We start from the raw sequence: 27110 nt of genomic DNA, 5'->3' as shown, positions 1-27110 counted from the left end.
GATGCTAAATTTATTGCACCCTAGAATACAGTGAAGTCCTAAGATGACTGGAAGGGCATCAAGGTAATGCTACTATTATGAGGCATTGGCAGGCTGAATAATTTTAGGATGGCATATCTGATGTTAGTTCCAAACAATTACGGAAACACATGTAAAAAATACAAAGAATAAGAGGATAATTGACACCAATCAGCATGGTTTCATAGAAAACTATATTGCTCACAAGCTTGATTTCATTCTTTGAGGTCTACAAATTGACAAATAAAGGTTAACTGCAGAGCTGTAATAAACTTAAGTGTTTCTAAAGCAATTGACATGGTACCATAAGATGTTATGATAAGACAAAGCAGCACTATACCATATCAATATCACTATCTTAATTTAAAACTTACTGACAGTGCTCCAAGAATGAACTGGCAATGTAAAATCATCACCAAAGAGAGCTGCTTCTCACAGAGATCCACAAGGAGCGGTCTGAAGTTTTATCAATCACTGCAACACTGCTGCTGGCAAAAATGACATAGGTAAACAGCAGCAGACAGTGTAATCTGGCAGTAACTGGGGCCCAAACAAACCGGGACTGTGTAACTGCAGAACCAGATTAGCCTGGAAAGTAGAGACACTTCAAAGAATTCAGTGGCCACATGATACAATTCAGTATGAGCTCCTGCTAGGATATTGTGGCAGGTGCACACACAGGGACAGTAAACAGTAGCAGGGATATAATTTTACTTTTCCACAGGGTTGTGGCTAAAGTCAAAACCAGAATATGCAACTCTAGAATTCATTTTTAAAAAAGGATGATGACTGACGTGGGTGTAGACATTTGGAGAAAATGCTTTACAGCGAGAGGCAATACAATTTGTTTAGCATGTTAAGTAGACTCAGTAGTAAGCTTATTACTATCTATAAAAACTCTTTGGAAAGAAAACATGGGGGAATAAAAGACATTTTAATATAGTATAGGAAGTCATAAGAAAATACAGTGATTGACAGCTGAAACTAGACAAATTCAAATGGGAAATAAAGCATATATTTTTGACAGCACAAGTAATTAAATAATGGAACAAACTACCAAAAGACGCGGATTTTCCAGTTCCCTTTATTCAAATCAAGAGCAGAACAGAAGAATATGCAATAGCGTACTCTTGCCAAATGCATGTGTTGCAGCTCAAAAGTGACACAAAGTGAAATTCCAGGGCCTGTGACATACGGGGAGGTCATAATTGATTTAAGATCTTTGGAAATAAAATTGGAGGTGCCTCTAGATCAGACCCCAGCTCCCTCAGTTTCTCTGAGGGTGTTCCTGTGTTGCATATGTGACTCTTCTTGACTCTGCCAGCAACGTGCTCATAAAAACTGTTCCAGTTTCTTCACCAGCTGTGGTACTCACAGCTTCCAACCCATGAACTGTGAACCCATGTTTCTTCCACCTCCAACCTATGCCTGGCTCTTTTCTATCTACTTTACTTCACTAAGGAGAGAGCTATAGGTCTTTCCACTCCATCTTACTGTCAGTCCTTAATTTGCCTGAAGTTAGCCCAAACACAAGGTCTTGTATATTATTTTCACTGTAAGTAGAAACTCTGAACAAACCCTACAGCCTCTGTGGTGCAATCCTACTTAGTCAGATACGCAAGTCCCCAACAAATAGCTGAACTCTTCATTCACACAGCTTAGATTAATAATTGGCTTTACAGGCCTATTGTGAAGTAGTGGCTCTTATTGCTTTCAAATAATTAGCCTAAAAAGGATTTTAGTAATTTTCTGTATTTACCCTGAATATCTTACATGCATATTTCTGATATACTTCAGCCAGCCCCCCAGCATACCATCATCCAATTAGTCTGGCCCAATACAATTTTGATGGATGTTGTCTCTAGCGCTAAGAATAGTATTAGGAGAGTTAGCCTTTTTTTATTAGGGAAGAGATTGAGACCCTGTCACAGGGTCAGATTTATGATCACTGAGGGAATACAAGATTCAACTTCCTGGTTTTTCCCCACAGATACTGGATTTGGAGAGATGTGACAAAACAGGCCTTGGTCAAAGCACATCATCTGCACTAAAATGCCCAAGTTTTGTTCAAAAATCTAGGTAATAAAGCAAAAAGAAGCTGCCAAGGGTGAAACAGATAAAGAAAGAACAGTACAAAGATCTGCATACACACACAATCCAGCCCTCTCTACAAATTCCCATTGATAACAGGTAGGGAGAGATCTGGGCTGGGAGTGCTAAAGAAACTTAAGTAATGCAGTATACTTAAAAGCCAGGTGGTTCTGCAATGTATCCCGGATCATCTCTGAAGAGTTCTTAAAATGACAGAAGCAGACCTCTAATAACGTATCGGTGAACGAACCCAAATCCATTTGGGTAGGGATGTATTCATCCACTCAAAGAAGCAAACAAGGGAGATCACCAAGAACTCAGTCATGAAACACCAGGTTCCACCAGGTTCAATATAGAAAAATAAAACCATTTAGAACTCGGAAACAAAACTCATTTTCCCCAAAAGTTTAAAAGAACTACTAGACTTCTAATGAAGAAACTATCATTCACCATGATAATTTGTCTGTACCTCAGATTTCAAAGTATGCTTCAGTGGTTGAAAGGCAAAAGAAAGGTGAATACAGACAGCGATGTACAAAAGCAGCAAGCCAACTGCTCTGTTTGTCATACCAGATTCTTCTCTATTTCTAAATGGAGGTGTTAGTATGATAGTGGAGTAAGAAAATCTGTAATTGTGGGAGGGAGGGGTATGCCAAAACACTTATGAAGAGTTCAAAAATATTTTACAGCTATGTTGGATAAAAAAACTTTTTATTGAGGAAGCAAGCAAAAAAAGGCACTCGGTAAGGACAGAGGCAGTTAAGCACATGGACCGCCTGATTTACAAAACTTTGATGCAGGTTGACAGAAGGATACAATAAAATCCTACCCTGCATACAGAGAAAATTGGAGGCAGGGGATAAGGAAGGGAGGGTTTGGTTTGAAAGCATTAATGGGGACCAAGATATGAAGGCAAATGGAGAAAACTGAACGAAATACAATTCAAAGACATGCTTAGTGTGCTTAAGAGACAGTTCCTGGCCTGAAAAAAGTTACATTTGTAAATTCTTTAACCTAGTACAAAGGACCCAATTGCAGCTTGGATCATCTAGCCATAGCTTCTGACAGGAGCTGGTGTTAAGATCAGCAAGCGTTTGTAGTACACACACTGGCAAGGAGTAAGTTACTAAATCCATTTCTTTGTCATATCAGAAACATACATAGTCTGGGCAGGATGGATGATGTGACTCAACGTTTGATGTTCTGGAGAGAGCGGCAACGCATTCTGGAATATAATGTGACAAATGTGGAAACTCTCTCCAGAATAACATAATGTTGGTTACAACAAAACAGTCTACAAGGCAAAACCTAACCAGGACTAAGACACAATCTTAAAATACTTGGATTCTTCTCCGTGATTGTGACTGCGCTGAGGGAAGGATAGGGAAGAGCTCAGCTAAATATTCTGAACCTGCCTTAACTACCCTCCACCTAATGAAGACAGGCTTCTCAACTGATCTCTTCCTCCACGTACTTTTTCTGGGTCTCTTGCCTCTGGAGCAAAACTGGCTTTTACCTGCAGAATAAAGTTTCTCCATGCTCTTGGTTCATCTCTTCCTTTGCTCTCCCCTCATCTCCTTTGGCTGTAGTCAAAATATTTCATAAGTGTCTTGTTATATTTAATGTCTATTCTCACCTCTGAAACTGGCTTTGAGCTGCAATTCCAAAGACTGCTGGAGCTGTAGCAGGGAAGTGGAGGAGGTGTAGTAATCCACAGATGTTGAAGACTAGAAAACTGCTTGTCCAGCAAATTAGTTTTGCATGAGCCCAGTACAGACCAGCAGGTGGAAGCAGTGAGAAACATGAGACGAAAAAAGGGCCCACCAAGTTCAGCCCTAGGAAGCATTTAGAAGGTGAAGTCTTTTGGGGATTACAAATAATTTTTACAATTAAAATATTATATTCTCATGTGAAAATGAAGCCTAGTTATTCATATAGCCTATAATCTATGGCTATCAGATAAAGGAGTTATCCATCTACGTACAAAGGATGAATGAAGGAAGGCCATTAGCACAAATCTGTATGAGAGTCTTACAATGAATTTGGGCTTCTGTAGACCAATATAAGCATTTCCAAAGAGAAAGACTCAGAAGCATGTTCACACTCGGGAATTTGATTAAAACGTTCAACAACTAGATTTAAACCCAGGAAAGCAGCTATACAAAAAAAACCCAACAATCTCTAAACTACCTTAGCAACAATTCTCAAGTTCTGCCTTATGTGCCATTTTTCTTTTATGATCTACTTCTTGTGATGCTGTAATTTTTTGTTATAACTGAGTAAATCTAAACTGACTGGCAAATTTTTTCCTTCCAATCAGACAATTAAGAAAAGAAAAAGCCATGATACAACCCACATACATGCATGTACATGCTGTCTAGTCTATATAGCCATCTGAGAACAGCTGTCCTACCACTTGTGTTTTAACAGTCGACCAGGAAGGAAATGTAAGAATAGCTTTGTCTTTTAATTTAAACTGAGTGCAAACACATGCTTAACAAAGTTATTTATTAAACACTTGCATTTCCAAGATAAATTACCTCTCTCGGGGGCTGTGGACTACTGATAACAGTAGGAGTCATGACCAGTGGATTCTATTTCCATGCCTAAAACTCATCAGCTGTATAATGCTGAACACATCTCTCTGTGCATCTGATTCAGCAGTTGCAAAACAGGAATAATTGCGTGCACCCCCATATGTACCCTGGTTTACAGGAACTCATGAAAATCAATTACCATTTGAAGCGTTTCAGTACCACGAGATTAAAGTGGCTACAAAAGGAAAATACATAGAATTAAATTACTGACAGATAATTAATAGTTACCTGCGTTGCCTCCCAGCCCCACTGCCTGTACTTGGGATCGTGGGTGAATCTCCACATATACCAGTAGGTCTCAATCACTTCTGGTCTTAGGATGTAATACTTCTCATTCTGCCGCACTGCCACTGCCTCTACGCCACCATCAAATTTGAATGCTTCTGGACCCAGCTTTAATGCTGCAGAGGAAAGGAAAAAAAAAATAAAAGAAAGAAAAAAATTTATTCCTTACTAATCTTTGCAGGAAGGGTGGAGAGAAGACTGCTATATCCCAAGCATGTGAGAAAAGCATAAACTAGCTTGTCTTTAAGCATCTCATAAATATTTCCTATTGTTGAAGCCTATAATTTTTTTAATGAATAATTTATCCAATTACTGTGAGCAAACTACCTATCTTGACAGGAGTACAGTAATCCTCTTGAAAACTAATGAAATGCCAAGAATATAAAAACATTAACACATTCAATTATAGAATAAAATTAAAATGACCAACAACAGTTCTTTACAAGCAAGAGGGAAAAAAAAAAAAAAGGTCAGAGGTTTTGATGCCCTCCGATCCCACCCAGCACAGCACGAAAAGATCTTAGAACAAAGCCAGGTACCACCATCTCAAATAACCTGCATTTTCATCCAACCTCTCTTGGTTTAGGGAAATGCTGTCAGGCCACCACAGCTGAGGTGCTTCTTAATGTGATCCTCAAGTAAAGGGTTTATGACTAGGCAATGAACACTTAGCCACACCTGAAAATAAATCTCTGAACTAAGAGATTCACTATTTCAGCCCTTAAAGGAAGCGGTAATGGCCCTGTGTCAGTATCTGGAAGACTACTCATATAAGGAGGTACCTGTAGAAAAACTGTCTATACTATGAAGATGCAATTACATATATTTTTTTATTATACAGCTACAGATTATTCCTCAAATTTGACATAAATAATGCACTCTTATCTAGAGCTGCACCCCACCTTTTGCTTTGGCAGAGAATTTTTAAGACACTGAACTTTCAAGCTGCACTCAAGCTTTAAAAATTATCAAAGCAATTAATCATGTAATTCCTATGGGCTAGAGGCTTAAATTAACCATGGTCTCATGAGTCTGAAAGGGGAACCTTAAGAGTGCTACAATGAAAAATATGAGCACCTCCCAGTGTGTGCCCCAGGAGAAAATCTCAAAAAAAAAAAAGTTCCTAAATCTTTTTGTTTCAAGGGAGTACGGCTCTGGATGCCAACAGAAAAAAGCACCACTCTCTGCTTCGGCCACATGCGTGGTAAAGAAAACTCCATCAAGAAATGTTTATGATACTTTATATCCTTTGTGAAATGAGAGGACCAGCCTGAATACAGCACTAAAAGCGTGGACAAGATTAATACAGTGACATAATGACATTTTCTATTTTGCTCTTTCTCACTTTGTTTTTCCTGACTGCTACTGAGCTGACATTTTCATAATCTCAAGAGCAATTTCCTGAGTTGTAATGGTCAGTTAAGAGCTCATCATTTTATATGTGAGGTTAGGAATAATTTTTTCATAGGTGCCTCACTTTACATTTAACTGCACTGAATTCAGTTTAGTAATTTATTATGCAATTACTCAACCTCATAAGGTCCTTGTATAATTTTTCAGCTTTCTTTCATCCTTGCTATCCTGAATAGCTTTTTTGTTTTAGTTATTATCAGCACACTTACCTTACTGATCCTGCCCTTTTCCTGATCATTTACGTATGTGTGTATATATATATACATTTTTATTTATATATACACATATTAAAATATAAAATGTAAATATACTATACTTTTATACGCATCTATACACATATGTGTATAAATATGTATCAAGTATATCAGAGAACCACAGATTCACCATCATTCGTCCATTGCAAGAGCTGACTATTTACTTGCTGCTTATGCTGTAGCTGCTTAATATACTTAAAGGGCCTTTACTACAGAACTTCTGAAAAAGCCTTATGGAAATCAGGTAAACCATGTCAGCTGTACTACTCTTATCCATCAAAGAAGCTGGATTTCAGGCAGTTCTGGTGATGCATCACCTACAGAAACTGTGATACCTTCTCTTGTTTTGTAGCCTGCTGGTGCATTAAATCTTTAATTATTTACTCGTATCTACTTCTAACGTTATTGGGCACTCCAAGAAATTATACCACCCCAAGAATGGGGTGACCCCTGCATATTGTGACAATCTCACTAAATTTTTATCTGAAACCGAGGATGTAAAATTAATTACAGCACTTCTAATAGATGACTAAAGTAAAGCAGCTACTGTGAACACAGTACCTTTCAGGGGAGCATTCTTCTACGCAAAGAACAATCTAAGACCATTTTACAATGCTATAGTGGTCACACTTTAATCCACGTATTTTATTATTAATGGGGCCAATACGCTATAGACTAGGCAGGGAGAGCAGATGAGAAACAATCTCACATCATAGTGCAAAATTGCAAAGCTAAACCAGTACCATTTTAAAAGAGATTTTAACTGATTTCAAGTTGACTTTAATGAAAGCTGTATTTAGCACTGCTGAAAATAAGGGCAAATCCTCAGACTTCTAGATAAATATTTATATATCTAATTTTAGAAATAATTTTGAAAACACTGTTTAATTTTTGTGTGTTCCTTTAAGACTGCAGTCAATCTAGCAATAAATTTCCTGAAAGTAAGAAAGGATTCATAATTATTATAATACTTTCTAGGCTCTAACTCATATAAGATTTGAGGAAGAGAACCTCCAAGTTACTTTTGTTTGAGAGTCTCTGAACCACCCATCAACATTCACTGTTATTTTATACTTCTCACAAAACCAAGTAATTATTCTTCTTTCTTCATCTTTGCCTGTTTAGCTGCTTACTAAGAGTCTTGGGACAGAGACAGCATCTACTCATACCCTTACAATGTCTCAGCTGAAATCTTGGACATCTGTCTTATTCTGCTTTGGAATTGTCACATGTATAGAAACAGCTAAAGCTGTACCCAGATTCTGAGGACAGTTCTTGTCAAGAAACTTTAAAGACGCGCAAAAAACTTCATCCTAAAAAAATCTGTCTGTAGTCAGTCAATATTTTACATACTATCAGCTAATAGTTGGCAAAACTCTTATGTATAAGGGATTGTATATTTTACTAAAAATACTGTGTGCTATAAATCAGCACATGCTGCCATCTATATAGATAATTTTGCTTATTATACCTATGAAAGCTAAATATTCAGATTGATTTGTTAGTGGTCCTTCTATTCTCTAAATTTCATTGGACATAATTTTTTTTTACCATTTATGAATTTAGCATTACCTGTTATTTTATGCCTTTGCCCTGTTTCTCAGTGGTACATGTTAAGCATGTAAAACAAAGAACTTATCCCCAGTAACTGGAATACCTCAGGATGTGCAGTCCACACACAAGCTTAAACGTTGAGAAACCTTGCACCATAAGCACATGAAGCTGTATTCTTTTAGCCTTACCAGTGCCCACTGACAGCATTATGATTCCTTGTGATGTGCTGGTACAAGGGCACACAGATCAGAGCATGCCTTCTATCTTTGGTTTTCTCAACCTTCTCTCCAAATCGAGAGCACGCTGGACTACAGAAAAATCCTGAAATCTCCTGTCACAGGATGGGAGATTCAGGATGACTGAAGCAATAATCTATCAATAGGTTATGGTACAGAAAAAAGCAGAGTAGGTAGGAAGAGAGGCATGTGTAGATTACACATCACAAGACTATTCTGGTTACAGTTAAGTTTTCTGACTTTGACCGTCAATAAGCCTTTACAAATCCTTGGTGTTTCCAAGGGGTGCCACATGCATTCACAATGTCTTGAAGAGAGGAGAGCCTTGAGGGTCTCATGCCAACAAGTTCAATGGATCCTGGAAACACAAATCCCTTGCTCAGAGGCAGATCAGAATCACACCTGTACCCCCTGCCTTCACCTTCCAAAGATCATCAGCTTCCTCCAGCTAGTGAATTTGAAAGGCATCCTACAGGGAGTGCCATGGACTGATCCTCAGCACAAGCAGAATCTACAGGGATTTTCACAGAGCCATGGCAAAGGCCTGAGCTTCTCAAGATATCCCCAGTCACTTCTCCAGCCTACAACTCAGGAGTATATGTTCTCCAGGAATATCTGAGAGAAGACCTCAGACAGGTGAATCAGATTATCAGAGAGACTGTGTCCCTGCATAAACCTCTCATTGATTACATGGCAGCGATGCCAGTTCTCACTGGGACATAATGCCCACGGAAATACACCAGGAATGGTTGCAAGGACTTTCCAACTTCTCTGTACTAATCAGCACTGTGGAGCAGACAGCATCACGAGAGATGAAATGGGTAACTTAAGTGCTGACAGAATGCAATCTGGTGGGAAAGGGAATACAAAGGATGTAGCAACATCTAGAAGGATAAGTCAAAACTTGGAACAAGCCATATAGGAGAAGGCTGTCACACGTAGATAGACCACCTTACATTTGGACAATGAGACTTGGGCCCGATGTGAGAAAACACCATATGTAGTACAGCAAAATTTTCTCAGGGGGTAGGTCTGTAAGACTTGCTTCCAGAAAGCCAGCATGGTGTCTACTCAGTTTAACTGTCCAAAGCTAAAAAACCCCAAGCTAACCTGAAGGGAATGATTAACCTGCTTTTAATTACTCAGTCACTTGCGTTACAAAAGCAGATACTCAAGTTCGGTTACCATGATGGCTAGGTACCTTATGAAAAACCTCAGATCTGTACAGAAGTCAAGCAACTGACTTTTGAACTGGAATGGGTCTGTTTCTACCACTAGATACTACCTCCTGTTATCTGCTTTGACTGAGGTGTAGAGTAAAGTATCCTTGAATTCAATAGACAAAAGTCCTTCTCCTCTCTGTAGAGCTGGGAGGATTTCCTCCATTACCATCCTGAACTGAGCTTATGTATGAACACATGCAGTCCTCGTAAGTCCAAAATGGGGTATCTGCCTCTATGAAAAAACTAATTCGGTCTTAGTATTGATTAATCCTGACCAAAGCAGCAGCAACTACCAATGATAATGGTGTTAGGTAATGGGGAAGAAACTGAGTCATGAGATTGAGTATCTTTGCTTGACCCAGCAAGACATGTAGGTGTAATAGGCTGTGGCCTCTCTAAGGTAGCTTCACAGATCTGAGGTTGGTCTTATTTATACCCTGGGAGACATGGCATGGTGTCACGCCAGCAATAATTTGTCCAAAAGGTGTTGGTGTGCTTTAGCTTGTGCCACACTTTCAATCAAGTTAAGAAATGTCCTAAAATCATCAGCAAGCCCCAATGCTGCACTGTGAACATCTGCAAAACCTGCAAGGGATCACTGATAGACATTCCAGGGGACTAAGGAATACCCAAAATGTCAGTGGAAAGCTCTCATTCAGATGATATCAAGGCTGAGGCAAGTTAAGTCAGCCTACAACATTACTGCACAAATCTGTGATCACATGGCAACTTTTGCTGGTTACACGGCAAAGTGATTGCTGTTGCCAAAATGGAAAGACAGGCTGGGCAGTGGAGGATATTTTTTCACCAGTAAAGAGGTGAAAAAGCAGGATGCTTTTGTATCTGCAGGGTGGTCCGCAATCCTCCCCAAATAATTTGTGGCAAAACACACATCTTTTCATCATGTGTCTGGGGAACCTAAAAGAAGTATTTGAGATGGGGAATGGGTTAGAATATGGTTGGGAGCACTGTAACCCAGCTAGGCTTGTGTGGGATTCCTGCAATACAATCTGCTCCTCCACCTGTCAGCTGGGAGAAGGGGGTGTAACTGCCTGCTGGAACAATGGCTCCTAAACACCATGAAAATCTACTGCTGAGAGCACAAACTGGATGGGGACAGAACACTTGGTATCAAGGGGTGGACCAGAAAGCAGAGAAGGGTTCATAATGGCCTAAGAGCTCAAGTGTCTTAGAAGCCATCAACAGAAGCAAATGCATCCAAAGGACCACAAAGATGATCTTAGAAATGATGAGAGCCTGGGCAATCATAATTCAACAGATGACTTCTCACATCAATTGTGCTAACTTCAGTCCCAAAGGCAAGTAAATGAAGAAGAGAGGGAAACAAACAAGAACAAGTGAAAGGACTATTATTAGCTTGACAAAATAAGTATTGTTTTGTTAAAGGCGGATGAAGTCACGACAAATGCTCTGCCTTATAGGGGGTGATCGTGTTTGTCTGAAGACATAGGGTAATGTATCAGAGGAGGAACTGACCTGAGAAGATACTATTATTGCCTTAAAAAAATCCTAATACATAAGAACCTCCAGCCACAAATGTCATGGCAGAAAATCACCTCAATGCTACTTAGGCATGTGGACTGTCACTGCAAGACAAGAGCATTTTACTTATTATCACATTGGTAAAATATGTCCAGATCAAAACTACTCCAATGGAATTTATCTGAAAAGCCAGAAATCCTAAACTCTAAAATCATCTGTCATGTCACCATGTTTATTTATTTATGCAAGACATGGAAAGCATGATTTCAAACCAGAATTTCAGGAGATGGTATTCCATGATTTATATAACATTATTGTAAAGACAGAACCAAATATAGCATTTACTTTGCTCGAAGCTTTCTGAAATATCAGATTCTTTTTTTTTAAACAGGCTTTCATACCTGCAATATGTGCAACAGATTGATGACAGCTAGCAACATAATGCCCTTCTTTTCCAGAAGTGCTTTTATTCTGTGAAATTCTGTTTCGATTTTGCTGAGACTGGACCTTGAAAAAGCATTTTTTTTTCTCCTCATGATCAGCCCTTATGGAAATTTAGGTGGCTTCATAAACTCGTATTTTTATACTAAAATATTATAAAACCAGGCATATATTGCAGTTTATTATGAGCAACCCTGGGAAGACACAGGAAAGGACAGCTCTGGTTGGTTTATCTGAAGAAAAGGGCTCTCTATCGTCAGCACACAGCCTCAGCACTTTGCTCTCTCCTCTGGGGACACCAAATGGGGCAAGAGTTCTCCCAATTCTATAGGAAAAAGAGATCAGGCTCTCCCCTTTGCTGACTGAAACATAAACCTATCAGCTGAACCAGGGTGGCTGCCCTCTGAAAGAGAGGGTTTTTTTTCTGCAACCAGCTCGTTCTGTCATTAAAGTGTACAATTACGTCTCAAATCCTGCTGTTAAAGCTTAATGAAGAAGTTGACATTTTGCACATAACAGTTCTTTGTTTTCTTTGAAAAATCATTCCAGGCAAAAAAAAAAAAAAAAGGCAAACAAAAAAAATCCACATTCCTGAGACTGCATGACTGAACAAAAGAAAACTAGGGCATTGCAAATTTATAGCTGTCTGTACAACCTTCAGTCTGTTTCTTGCATGCCTTTGCTCTTACACAGTCATTAAATATGTAACCAAAACTTTTATTCCCCCATCTTTTGACTTATTTAGGCTACAGAATAAACATTTGAAGGAATAAAATTAGGACCGCACAAACAACTGTAAATTTAACATTGCTTATTTTTAAGCGTTGAATGAAACATTTAAATGCAGCTTTTCAGAATGCAACAATAGCTATGTCCTACCTTTCTCCTTAAGCATCCTCATTTTTTCCTTCTCCTGTTTTTTAATGCTGTTGATACCCAGGTAAAAGTATCACTTATGTCACTGAATTTAAAATGACAGTCAATTATACAATGATACTATGTAATCCTGTGAACAAATACATAAATTCTCATCTTAAAACTGCTTGAGTTTTAGTTACCATTACTTCTACTGGGAAGTTATTTCAGAAGCTCACTTCTCTGATGACTGCACAAAGCCATTTCCAATTTCCAACCTACATTTATTCATGGTGAGCTTACAAATCTTGCTCTTGGTACAACTGTGTTGTTTATATCTTAAAATAACTCTATTTCTTTTCAGTATTTACCCCTTAGGATGGCAACAAATTTATTCTCTTCTTTGGTGTTATTTTTCTAGTCTGAGCAGGCTGACCTCTCTTATTTTCCTGCTGTAAGATAAAAGCTCTGTCGCTCTAATCATTCCTGTTGGTCCTTCTCTGCATTTGTTCTGCTTGAAATTCAGATTTATACAGTGTATTCTGGATGACAAATTATAGGTGTCTTCTAAGGCAGTGTTAATACTCTCTAATCTCTGCTGAAAATTCTTCACCTCATACAGACTAGGACTGCACTGGCATTTTTCAACTTCCAGTTTAGAGAAAGAGCTCCTGCTTTTTTTATAGTGAACTTATTTCTGACAGTCCAGTTCTCAAGACCTTCCTGTTTACTGTTCTGAGACTCTTCTGTTTTAATTGTGTCTTGTGACTTTATGGCCACTGTAAGTGTAATCAGCACACTTCAACTTTATGCATCAAGGTCACTATTAAAGATGTAAAATAAACCTGCCCCAAAAGACTGGACTTGAGAAACTTCTAGCCCAACCGTGAAGTCTGACATTGCCTCCTCACCGGTCAGGTCCTTGGCCATCTCACAGTGTACATACGAATCTTCATCCTCTAGTTTAATTGTACTTCCCCAGAAAGTACTATTACTAAAACCAGCAAAAGGTGTATTTACAAATTTTTCACTCTACAGACTGTAAGAACAGTATATATGAAATGGAAAACTGCCCTATATATCTGGGAAGAGTTCAAACACACTCCTTCATCCCCGCACCCAAATAACCTACCTTAGCTGACTGATCCAAAAATAGGGATAAACGTGCAGAAGGAACCATATAAAGTCTGGTTTCACATTTACTCACCATGATGTAGATCAGAAGTAAACACATGGACGTCAAAAAAATTATACTGGTATAAAAACAGTGCATGTTAGAGAAGGCACAGATCCATAACAGAACTGAAAAATAATTATGACCATTTCAGTATTTCAATTTCTGAAATAACTAGATTAGCAATGTATCTTACTTGTCCTGTCATATGACTCATGACACGTATGTGCAATTTCAGCTCCAAGCTGCAAATAGTGTCCAGCTTTATCATCTCTGGAACCATCTGCTCCAAGGGCAAACATTCCCCCTGCAAAACAGGTCAAATGGCCCATCTTTCTTTCAAGGTGCCCGTTCTTCCACTCCCCAATGAAGGTCAGTCCTCCATTGGACTTTCTGATGAGATGTTTTTCTATAGCCTACAAGAAGATCAAGAGAACTTTCAAATACTGTTTCACAGGCAAGTTTTACATACTAACTCTCCTTCAGAGAATAAAGTACTGTTTTCAAAACAAAAAGAATTTTCTTCTTTCCAATTCACTTCTGAGCACTATAGGAATAATCAGCTATAAGAACATCATTTCAACGCACACAAAAAAATACCCTAACTGCTAAACATTAGTAATGAGATCAAACATAGGAAAATCATGACATAGGTAACAGTGTACTTTTAGCTGAGAATTCAGCACATATTTTATGGCACAAAGAATGTTTGTCTACCTGTTAACTCTGAGAAATACCTATTTGTTCAGCTGTACAGTCTGTGCATACTCAGAAAATACATCCATGTTGGAAACTTTTGGTCAGCATCATATGTAAAGGCAGCACCTGTACTCTCACTCAGTCCTTTAATAGGAAGTGTAGGAATGCTCCAGACACCTTCTAGCTGCTTCTCCATAGCAGCTTTCTGATTGCGCATGGTCAAAGGGTGGGTGAGGGTTAGAGCAGCTGTTCACAAACAACATTATTATTTTATAAGTGAGGTAACTGCTGCTTTTTCTTTGCACATCTGTACCAATATAGGTTGTTGCTTGTGACTTATAAATGGTGTTCTTCTGGTAGTAGAAAGGAGAATAGCTGACCTAACTCTCCAAAGTTTGCAAACTACATGGAATAACACACTTACTTAAGCCTCTTTCAGAAAGGTTCACAATCCCAACCAATCTACTTATTATCTTTAGCGTTAGACAGTTTTTCTTGTAACTAGAATCTCATTACAGTTTGAGTCCTATAATAAAGACAATTTATCATCTTTACCATGGAGACATTATCCCTGTCTTCTTCCCAGCAATCTCCTTTCTACTTCCACACATAACCATCTGATGCATTCACAACTTCCTTCAAAGTGCATAACCTGTGACTGGTCAGAGTACTTCCAAGGCTGATTAGAGTTGAAGGATTAAAGTACCATTAAAAAGGCATTTACTACTCTCCTTGCCATCCACAAGATCTATTACAGAAGTGAATTACTACCCCTCTCCATTACTTTTCTGGTTTTACACCCCAAACGTCCACAACTGTATTTTACACTAAAACTAGATATACTGAGAACACGGAGGCAGGAGATGCCGCATATAACTAAAGCAGTTATCGTGGATGTGGAGGTCATGTCTACTGCACACAGTTGTCTCCTTGCTATCTATCTACACAGTGCAAACTACGCACTTTGCTACAATACAGATTCAAGCAATAAATACCTAGATTAATGAACTTGCAACTTGTAATTAAGGTTTAAAAGTGGACAGTGAAATAGCTTTTCCCTCTAAATAATGAAAGCAAGGCTGTCTTGTTGTCAACAAAATGGACAAATGAAAACCTTCAAGATCTTCTGTGACTGTAGTAGGTATTTAAACTTTTTCTTTTTTTAAGCTGATGCTGAAGTGATACAGGACTGTTAAAGCAACTGTATTGAACCCAGCATTGTTTGATAACATGGAAGTCCTCCATCCAGGTACTGAAATAACATCTGACAGCCTTCCAAAGTTTTCTTCAACAAACAACTTTTCTATAAACAAAATTATTGAAGTTACAGATAGAAAAGGCAGAATTTGTGGGATGAGGAGCCCACATCCCAGAATTTGTGGGATTTCGAGACCAACGGCATGAGGTTCAACAAGAACAAGTGCCGGGTCTTACACTTCGGCCACAACAACCCCATGCAGCGCTACAGGCTGGGGGAAGAGTGGTTAGAAAGCGGCCCGGCGGAAAGAGACCTGGGGATGCTGATCAACAGCCGGCTAAACATGAGCCAGCAGTGTGCCCAGGTGGCCAAGAAGGCCAATGGCATCCTGGCCTCTATTAGGAATAGTGTAGCCAGCTGGTCTAGGGAAGTGATCGTCCCTCTGTACTCGGCACTGGTGAGGCCTCACCTTGAATACTGTGTTCAGTTCTGGGCCCCGCAACTTCAAGAAAGATGTGGAGGTGTTGGAGCATGTCCAGAGGAGGGCGACCAAGCTGGTGAAGGGTCTGGAGGGTCTGACCTATGAGGAACGGCTGAGGAAGCTGGGGTTGTTTAGCCTGGAGAAGAGGAGGCTCAGAGGTGACCTTTTTGCAGTCTACAATTACCTGAAGGGAGGTTGTAGTGAAGTGGGAGTTGGCCTCTTCTCCCAGGCAGCTAGTGATAGGACAAGAGGACACAGCCTCAAGCTTCACCAGGGGAGGTTCACGTTAGACATTAGGAAGAATTTCTTCTCAGAAAGGGTTATGAGACATTGGAAGGGGCTGCCCAGGGAGGTGGTGGAGTCACCATCTCTGGATGTGTTTAAGAAAAGACTGGACATGGCACTTAGTGCCATGGTCTAGTTGACAGGGTGGTGTCAGGGCAATGGTTGGACTCGATGATCCCAGAGGGCTCTTCCAACCTGACTGATTCTGTGGTTCTGTGATCTGGGAAAGACGAGAATATAAACAGTAATCTGAAACAGTTGTGTTTCTGAATATGTTATGTGTTTCTGTATGGTTTTCTGAGTATGTTCTTGACTTGAAATGCTGCAGTGCTTGCAGCAACTTTTCTGAATGGTTATAGTGATGTGAATCTACAACTCAGCTATGTAGCCAGTGAAGATCTGGCAGTCACCATATGGCCAAGGTGAATGCCCTAGCTAAAAGGCAGTGCAGTGGATTACAGGGAGAAGATTGCATTATCATCAGTAGGGCCAGTACTTGCACTGTGGACTGAGCCATCATTTGGATGGTGAAATTTCTCCACTGCCCTCTGTTGAGCCTGTGCGTTCTGAAGGTAATGAAAGGGAAGTGCTGGTCTGCATTCCTGTTAGGTTAATTTCTTCACTAATATCACTGACAGATCTGAAGTTTGTGCTTATGGCAGGATCCAGCGAGAAGAACGCAGAAATAACTGACAGAGCAGAAACTAGTAAGTCTTTGACAGCTGCCAGAGTGGTTGTCTCACAATCATGCAAATTAGCATTGAGGACAAGCCTCGTTTGTTCTGAAAGTACTGGTATAGGAAAGATTAGATCTGCTGAAAATTCTGCCAATGAAGATGACACTAAGATCTGTAGCATTAGCTCTCTTGATTCATCTGTCCTAGACTGTGACAAAACTGACATTATGATGATTATAGGATTTTTTTGACCACATGGTACACAAAAATTGAGGAGTCTTCTTCAAAGGAAAGCCACTTTTACTATGAAGAACAAGAAGGCTTAAAAGGGTTTGGATTATTTATTTCCTGAAGGAAAACATTTTTTTTTCCAAATGTTGTGTGAAATTCCCTTTTGAATTGTATCTTTTGTAGTTTCATAACTGTTGAGGAGTAAATGGTTGCAGGAGCATTTCCAAGGGGACAAAATTGCTGTGGCTGGCACCAGGAGAGCCAGCAAAGGCCAAATTTATACACTTCTTCATGAGCTACTCCTTCACTCTAGACTTGCTTTCAGGGTTTGACTGAAGAACATCATCTAGGTGCAATGTGCCCCTGTTCTGAACAGAGAGCACATCTTCTGAACTTGAACATCACTGTCTTGTATAAGGGGTAGTTTTTGAAATCTGAAAATTAAGTTCCGTCAGCTACTTAATTATTAAGTTACATCTTAAGAGTCACAAAGGAAGCATCCCCAAGAAGAAAATAAATGCAACCCTCTCAAAATACTTTATCATTCAGCAACCCACTGCTTACTAACTGTATAAAAAGGACAATTAATATTTACAGTAATTAACAAAGAACAGCTGGGTATTGCTGGGAGCACTGCCTAGTGGACAAAAAAAGCTTGAGCAAGTCAGGACAGATGTGACATTTGTACTCTGGGCTGGATGCCTGGGGCCACAGAGCACTCCAATAGGCAACGTAAAGCAATGACATCCAGCTGGACCATGAGGAGAATATGTGCACTAGAGTGGACATGTATACTTAAGTTCCCAAAGAAAAGACTTAGTTCACAGCAACTAAGAGATTAACTGATGGAAGAAGTTTCCTTAGTCTGTGAAATGCCTGAAACAATAGACTGAGATGTGAAAACAGAATGTCCTCTGATGTTCATGCTTTCTGTAATTTTTATGACTATAAAACCCAGCATTTTCTGAGATGTCTTGCAGCAGTACTTGCTATGTTGTGATAGTCAAACACACTGCTAAATCCTTCTTTTAGCTATGTAATGCTGTGCAATAAGAGTGAGAATCAAGTTTGTGAACCTAACACACTAGACTACTCAAGTCAACAGATCAAAAGGAAGCTTCCTGATCCTCCGTCCAACTTGAGGAGAAAAGACACTTTAAACCAGACTAGCTGGGAGGTTCACATGACAATGCTGAAAGCAAAGTTAAGAGGCCCATCCTGAATATTTATCACCATAAAAAATCCTCAACAAGTTTCACAATTCCAGCTTTTATCACAGCTGTGAATCTACATACTAGGACATTGCAATGAAGTGTCCCTTCCAGTGGAAGACTGCACTAATGTTATATTGGAGAGGTCACAGATACAGAACTTGTTCATACTCTTGTTATGAAGTATGTGGTGACCTGGGTAAGGCTTCATATGCCATGGATTGGAAATCATGACATCTGAAGAACAGATGCTGTCATCTTTCTTCCTCTTAATACCTCCAAGGAATGGGATATCACTGCCTACTGCAAGACTTGACAGTGAGGGTATGGTTGTCTATCTTCCACTCTCCCCCCTGTAATAAGCTAAGGGAGTGAAGTGTGGCTGGACAGAGGCCTTGTTTTACACTGGTGGATGCTGAGAACATTTCCAACTCCGTGCTATGAGTGGGAAGAATGTACTTTACACCCTTCCCCTTCTGCTTGCATAAATGATGCAAAGAGCTTTTGCTCCACATTTTGAACAACAAAGAGTAAGAAGTGTCAGCTACGGAGGAAGACATATGTTATGGGCAACAACAAAAGAATGGTATGGGAATGGGCTCTTAAAAATATGTTAAGATTTTAAATAAAAATTCAAACTGCAATTATGTAAAACAAATCCTACTCACTGACTCTTTGCCCATGTCCTTCACGTAAAGTAGGACCTGGGAAAAATACAAACCCTGAACCAGAAGGATGTTCCACAATGCATACATCAGTATGGTTCACACAGATTCAAATGTACAGGGGTGGGTTTTGCTGAAAGAAAGCCGAAGAGGAAACCATCTGATGCTTGCACTGCAGCTCATATCACACGTGAAGCTGGAACAGCTCAGCTCTTTCTCCCGCTTATCCACAGTGCGTTTTCATCTGGTCTCAAATTTGCTTTGCTGTGTCTCCATTCAGAGACAGATTTGCCCATACAAAATGTTTGCAAGACTGGGCTTACAGTGAAAGGGAAAGTTTATTTCCTCTAATTTTAAAGTGCTCACAGTTCATGAATCAGAATAAAGTATTTCAACAGTAACCACAACGGATGTTAAACATCAACTGCTAAACATTTTTAAACCCACAGGACCCAATAAACTGTATTTTAGACTATTAAAAGTATTCAACTAATTTTCTGAACTACTAATGTTGGCTTTAACAAACCCTGGAAAGCTAAGGGAGTTCAAAAGGACTGGGAAATCGCTGATGCTTTAACAGTATTTTAAAAGGTTAATAGGACAATCATATAAAATGAATGATGTAGTTTCAAAAATAAATGTTTGATTGACAAATGCATGCTGATATTAGGAATATTAGGAATTTCAGGAATTTCCTTGGTATTGTACGAAATATTAGTCCTAATATTCGCAAATATTCAAGGCAGCACATATGAAGTAGATTAAAAGTTGGCTTGCTGGAACAATTCAAAGTAAAACAAAAAAATAGTGAAAAATCCTCATCCCATGAAGACTCTGTAAAGATACTTTTATTCAACGCTAGGCAGCATTTCTACAAATGATCTGCAAGAAACAAATGCTAAAAAAAATTTGCAGATGACACAAAAATTGATGGAGCTATAGATAGTGATAAAGGAAAAGTCAGTCCTATAAAATCATTCAGAACAGATGACAAAATGGGTTTTGCTGGAACAATTGTGTTTTAATAGAGATAAGTGTAAGGTTACACATCAAGGAATCAGGAGTGTAAATCACAGTAGTAGGAAAGCAATATATCAAAAAGACTATAACCAACTTCAGATTAAAACCAACTGGGAAGTGGATGACTGTGAGGCAAAGGTTAAGAGTGCAAACACAGCTCTTGGCTAGATGAAGAGGAGAATACTGAGAAGAAATCAGGTGATGACACATTAGAAAAACCATTACATTCTTGTCTCCATACTGAAGACACTGGAAAGTACTTAGAAAAAAGCTTAAGAAATAATTCAAAATCTCTTTTATATTGAGAGACTAAAGAAAATAATGCATTACTCTTTCAGAAGAGAACACCTATTGTACCTTTGTTAGTAACCAGCTACATGATGCAGATAACCCTTTAAAACAATGTACGGAAGGAAAAAGTTCAAGTAGCTGAAAGCCAAATGTAGTCAAATTCAGGTCAGGAGTAAGACATATTACAGCTTCAAAGCAATTTTGGACTAGAACTTTCTCTAGGTATCTTTTAAAATGTGAATTTTGAGAACTCCAAGAACAGGCATTTTGCTTTAGGAGACTGACTGCACTAAAACTAAGCTTTAAAAGCTTGTGTTGAAAGAAACACGGCATGCACAGAACATGGAACAAGTTAGGCACCAAGCACCTATCTGCACTTGGTCAAGACTACATAGTCCCTGCTGCTGTTGGTACCACAGCTAACTTGACTAAAACTAGCTGAGTCACTCTCTATGTGTCTTAACTGGAGCACAGGCATGTTGTCATGAACAGGCACAAGCGAGCCTGATGAAAGAAGATGCCTGTGTGTGTGTGGAAACTAAGAAAGTAAGAGCTGGGCAGCAAAAAGCTTCAGAGCCGTCACAAAAAGGCCCCCACCCCAAATCCCACTGAACCATCCTGCAGTACTGCCCTGCTTGGGCAAGCACTACTTGATCTGTCAGCAGGAGCAAGACCATATCACCAAAGAGCCATAGAGCAAGGAACAGGTATGAACTACATTTTACAAAATAAATATGGAATATAACATCTAAATGTTTTAGAAAATAATTTAATGAATAAAACAATTCAGGACTTCAATGATTCTGAACACTAGAGAAAAGTGACTTGGTAGTTCTGCACACATCTTAGGGTTGTTAGATCTCTTTCTAATAAACTATAGCTTGGGCTTTTACATCATACCATTTTGGACAAGCTGATTATTTTTAGCACAATAATCTGCATCAGATGTATTCCACAATAATACTTTTTAAACTACTCAGAGTGAAAGCTAGTATTATTCATCACTTGATTTCTTAAAACTTACATAATCAAAACAAGTCCCGTGGGGTTTTTTTTGGTTGTGTTTTGTGTTTTTTTTTTAAGTATTATAGATGGGTTTTAAGTTCCACTGTATTGCAAAACTCAATGAATTATAATCACCTCAATTGCATCGTCGTACATTTTCCTTGCCTCCGTGTCCATCTTGTCTGACATAAGCCAGGCTTTCAATAAATATTCATAAAAACTGTCTCCCAGCCCGCCCACGGATGTATGATCTGTAGGAGGGAAATAGGAAAAAAAAAAGTTGAACTTGTTACATAATAGCACCTTAAATTTATTCAAAATGTAAACATATTTTTAAGATCTACTGTTGTAGAGTTATCAGTATCTTAAGCCTGTTTAGCAGGACATGGCTGCACTGTATGTCCCTCTGAACTTACTTCATAGACGTGGAACCTCCTGTATGTGTTCACTATTTGTCACTCTGCACAGGCTATCCCTCCTATCAAAAACCTAATTTAACCTCTGTTTTTACTTCATTCCACACAACCTAATTGTTTTGCTGCTAGAGTTGGGTTGGTTTTGGTTTTTTGGGGTTTTTCTTTTTGCTTTGTTTTGTTTTTTTTTTTAATATAAGTAAAAAAGTATATATAAAAAATGGTAAGAACTCTGTATCCAGGATGCAACCAGGTCATGTGGCTGGCTATGACATGCCACGAACTACACAGAATCCAATCTTTCCAGGAGATTTTTATTTCGAACAAGGTAGTTACTTAACAGACTAATGAATTTCTCAAAGTAAATGTTCTTATTTAAATTATTTCAGTCGAAAGGGAGGCAAATTGCCTTTGCAGTTTACAAAACAAGCCCTGCTTTGTTCCACCATGCCTGAGCAGCCATGCAGAGCCATGCCATGGGCTACAGGGTAAGGCTGCTTGACTATTAGAATCCACTAACACATAATCTGGACCTTCTAACATGCAGATATCTTTTTTGTCACCTTTTTTTTTTCCTTGCAGAGGTTGCCTTTCACAAGTAGAGTCATCGCTACTCTGTGCTGACAGACCACATGAGAACTACCTACGTTTCTCTTTGGGTGAACTATCTTACATCCCCACAAAAAGCCTACTGATGGTCTGACTCAGTCTCGGAGCTCCTGTTCCAACCACACTAAGAACTCCTTCAGTACATCCTTCATTCAAAAAGTAGTACACTCCATGAGATTTTATAAGTGACTCCAACTAGAACAGCACACAACTTTTTCGTTCCCAATGTTACAGCCCCCAAAACGCTGGCACCAGAACAGTCTTTGTCTGCTGAAGCTAAGCAAAGGAAATGTTTAAGATCAACTTTGTCACAATGCCAGAAATTCACTGCCGTAAGCATGGCTGTTATAGTCATGAAAGTTCCCTTTTGCCAGGTGAAAAAAAGAAAAGATATGATGCTTCCTTTTCCAAAGTACCTCAAAAAAAGTGGAATTATTCACAGTCTTTCTGAGATAAAGGTATAAAAGAGAGGTTGGAGCTCTCCTTCTGTTCCTTTTTCCTCCAAGCACTGTCTTGCCCCAGCATGTCTGCTTGTCTCAAGATGTGAGTAGGAGGTTAGAGCTGGTAGATGCTTCTGTCCTAACTCTTCTAGCTGCCCCTTTACTCCCTCTGCTACTTACCAATGGATTTCTCAACAAAGGAAGGAGCAAGTGAAAAGCCTGTAGCTTTCCTGTTTGGTTTCAGGTTGTGAATTTGGAGCAAATTACTTCATGCCCTTCTCTTGCATCTCAGTATCTCCTAGACAGCCTTTTCACACCCAGCTACTCAGTGATTTAACTACAAACAATGAGTTTTCATAAGCTTTCTAGCTCTGAGCTGTAAAGAGGGCATTCAGGTCATGAGTCACTTTCTTCCACAAATGTGAGGGCTAGAAATTACTCCTTCAATGCACAATTACTTTCTCAAGTAGACAGAAGAACTAAGGGTTTGTGGTTTTCGGGAAAAAATAAACAAACCACCCCAAGACTCCAAAGTTCCGATTCATGTCAGCGCTACTCAGGGACTGTCTTCACAAGAGATACAGCTTGAAACTACTTCTGTTAAGCTGCTGCCTCCTCCCCAGCTGAGCTCTGTCACTTGAATCAGAGCTGCTCCTCTGCCAGATTTCTTTCACAGATGCACTCAGTCCCCAACCAGGACAGGGTTGCTGAACCTCAGCAGGGTTTGTCTTGTAGCAGCTCCAGCTGGTTCAGGGCGGGAAAGAGCAGGAAGATGAGTGGAAAAGGTTTAATTCCTAAACAGAGAAATCCACCTTTCAGGTGAGTTTCCAAAGTCAATTATCAGAAACACACCCCGTTTCACATCTACTTCTTCAGGCAGTCATTTGCAAACTGTCTTCCTCTCCTGTCAGCAGCTCTTCTCCTCCTCCACATTACTTCTCATCTTAGATGAAAAGTACAGGAAACACAGGAACCAGTAGCATCGGGACACACAGGACTCAGAGCCATACCCTAGACAGCCTTTTTTGCACCTTCTTCATGCATTCAGAGAAGAGAGCTGCGCAAACCTCTCAGATACAGATCCTCCTCCCACTCAGTGACTGAGAAGCAAACATGGTAAGGCTAAGGGCTTCTGAGAGCCTTGCAGCTCCCAGCAGCAGTTTTCTTTATTCCTGTTTCGCATACCTCACTCCGACTCTCAACTACCCGGAGCTTTCAAGGCTCCTCTCTCATTAAACAGTGGGCTCCTCCACTCCCCAGCTGATGCCTTTCACAGTTGGACTAGAGGGTAGACCCATTAGAAAGGGCAAACTGATTCTGTTCCTTCACTTCAGCAGCAGGAAAGGGACAGATAAAATAGTTCTGGTGGTCACACATGGTAAGACATCACAGACAGGTATCTTTCACGCAGAAGGGAAGCAGTATTTCAAGGGAGGCGACTGCGTTGAGATACAGCTGTCTTTATTTCCCCGACCCCCCCCATCTGCAAAACATAGCTGAAAGAGAGTGGAAGTGAAAAAGAGGACACTGCAGCAGTTGAACTGAGGTTTAAGCACAGTAAGTTTTCCAACTTCTACAGCTGCATTAACTGCACCCTGGCGAGATCTTCTTCAGGTCTTCTGCTTGCGTCAGAGGTGTTGTTAAAGACAAATTTGCTGCATTTTGTGTAAGGACTATAACTAGAAAGGGCTGAAAATTAAAACACTTTTTGTGACAGATTGCGGGACTTCGACAACTTTCTCTCAGCTAGAGTGGAAATGCTAAAGAAATATTTTTTGAGATTCCTTAGCAAACATATAGCTGGTGAAAACTGTAGATTTGGGCCATCACATATCATTCTCTCCTATAAACAAAGCTCCCTACCAAACTTATCATCAGAAGGTCCACAGCGGTTATCACTCTCTCCTGCTATTTAAGCTACAGCTCAGATGGATTCAGAGATTTAACTCAGCTCAACTCAAAACATTTTGCTCATAAAAATGTTTTCATGCAAAATATTTTTAAGTTTTCCAATCAGCCATCAATCCAGAGAACTAAAAAGGAACAACTTGTGATTTGAATAACTGAGTTGACAATAGTGTCTTGGCACTGGGTACTCTTCAGTCGACAGCTGTGAAGGTAAGTATTATGTTTAAAGTGTTTATAAGTGTTTTGCAAATTTAAAAATTGATTTAATTTTTCACAGATTTGATCTACAAGAATTATTTAGCTCTATGTCATTTAAAGGTTTTTACTGTGAAGAAGTGTTTCACAGTGAAATCTTGAAGTAAAATTCTTTCCAGATTAAGACAAATATAGCAAAGAGAACAGAAGTATGAGGGCATATCAAATATGGCAGAAGCCACATATTCTGTTCAACATTTTTAGAACATTCGTTCCTTCCAATCAAGACAAATTAAGATATTTTCTTCATTCCCCATTTTTTCAAATGTAGGCCCAGATGACTGGGCAAACATAAAAGGATTCCAGTCAAGGATTCCTTGGGAAGTCTTATTTTAAACAAAAGAACATAGTAGCTGCAGTTGCAAAGAGTACCTTCAACTATTGCAATCAAAAGCAATTACAAAAAGCCCTGTATTTTTGAAAGCGTGTTGTGTGCAAACCTGTGAAGTCAGTCTGTTTGTAGGCTTCCTCCTTGCCAGAAAGAGCCAAATAAAATCTTAATAGAAAGACAATCATATTTACAGTTCATAGCAACAGTTTTGCTCAGATTCTTCAAAAGATTTACATCCTATTAAATACTGGCATTTTTCTTCTTAATACACACAGCTGAAAAAAAAGAGTCAATTTCATAGTAATATTTTAATGAGATTTTTAATATATTGATAAAAGAAGATATATATTTAGTCAAATATTGTGTCTCAGCTAATACTCCAAAAATCACATCCACCTCTTTCCCACAGACTGAGTGGAGGACCTTCTTTTAAATTCTCACACCATCAATATCTAATATTTCTAAAGCTAGTTTCACTCCAAATGATCTTATTCATATCAGCAATCTATTAGCTCACTGCTGAAACAGTCTCCTCTAACAAGAACTAGGACAAATATTTCACAGCACAGAAAGGAACCACAGAAAGGAAAGCAGGTCAGAAAGGAGCGTACATGCTATCTAACTGGAATGACAATGAATCTCGGCTCGAGATAGGAGAGAGAGTCTGTGGCTCTCTGTTGATTTGTTCTCTGTAAGTGAAATCGTTTCTTTACAAATCTGGGAAGACAAATAAACTTATTTTTCCTCAGCTAGCTCTTCAGGGCGTAGGCAGCAGGGCTCCCCCTCCTCAATTACAGCTGAGGCACTGTGACAGGTCTGGCTGTTCTTCCTCTCCAGGACTAATTTTTGGGGGATGGCAGTAGATAATACAGATACTAGGCATTCACACGGCTCATTCTCCTTTCTTGTACCTAGATCTACCTAATGGCTGTAAATAACTTCCTCCACAGCAAGCCAGTTTCTAAATGAACGGTAGTGGTTCCCAAGAAGACGGTTATGGCAGCAGACTGCAAGTTACAAACATGTGCAGCTTCCTTTTGTTTACAGGGAAAGTTTGGTTCAGTGAGCAATAAAGTATTTTCCACAACAACTGAAAGCCCCCTAAAGATAACATTAATAACAAAACCTGCTCTAATGAAGGCCTACCTGCTCTCTAGAGCAAACTTAAGATGTGTAAATTATTTTTACGCAGATGGCTTTAAGTAGTTAACAGCAGCTTAATGAGGCAAATTAAAAACAGTTCATGATTTGCTAAACCCTCTCTGCTTTGTGCCTTAATTGTTCAATTGTCATTTCTTGGCAGTGACAAGGAATAAAGAAAGCAGCCAGGCATTGTTTTAAAAGCAACACATCATGCCAGAACTGATGCTGCAGTCACAACACCTGAGGGTGAGGCTTGGTGTTACCCATGAGCAGATGGGTAGGGAGCCACTGCCCCTTCCTGACCCCAGGGCACGTCTTCCCTTTGCGTCCATAAAGCTTACGCATCGTTTACTGCACACAGAATGAAAAAGATGAAATAAAATGCTGAGCAGAAGTATGTTTAGCATGCACAGGCTGGTGTGCCGAAAAGCGGTGCGGTGAGATAGCATTCCAGCAGTACACAAGCACAAGCAGGAGACGAGGCTCAACTATGCCGATAGTACTTTTAATTCACAAATTTGCAACTACAACACCGATTTAATATTTTTAAGTACAGACAGCTAGAGAACAATCAAGCAAAGAATTAGAGAGCTGGCAATACGTA

The 27110-nt window shown here is 39.4% G+C and overlaps 1 protein-coding gene across 1 annotated transcript in view; it reads right to left on the bottom strand.

Annotated features, from left to right (window-relative positions):
* MAN1A2 (mannosidase alpha class 1A member 2) overlaps positions 1-27110 on the bottom strand; it is a 149631-nt gene that overhangs the window by 11775 nt on the left and 110746 nt on the right. The window contains exons 9-11 of the mRNA XM_068401171.1: positions 21543-21658; positions 13841-14060; positions 4935-5107 (exon numbers count right to left, since the gene is read on the bottom strand). Coding sequence (XP_068257272.1) covers positions 4935-5107; positions 13841-14060; positions 21543-21658 — 509 coding nt within the window. The remainder of the gene's footprint in view (positions 1-4934; positions 5108-13840; positions 14061-21542; positions 21659-27110) is intronic.

This window comes from Nyctibius grandis, chromosome 5, assembly GCF_013368605.1.
Source record: "Nyctibius grandis isolate bNycGra1 chromosome 5, bNycGra1.pri, whole genome shotgun sequence".
Classification (NCBI taxonomy): domain Eukaryota; kingdom Metazoa; phylum Chordata; class Aves; order Nyctibiiformes; family Nyctibiidae; genus Nyctibius; species Nyctibius grandis.
The sequence above is the reverse complement of the archived record's forward strand: the minus strand, read 5'-3'. Positions and strand labels throughout refer to the sequence as shown.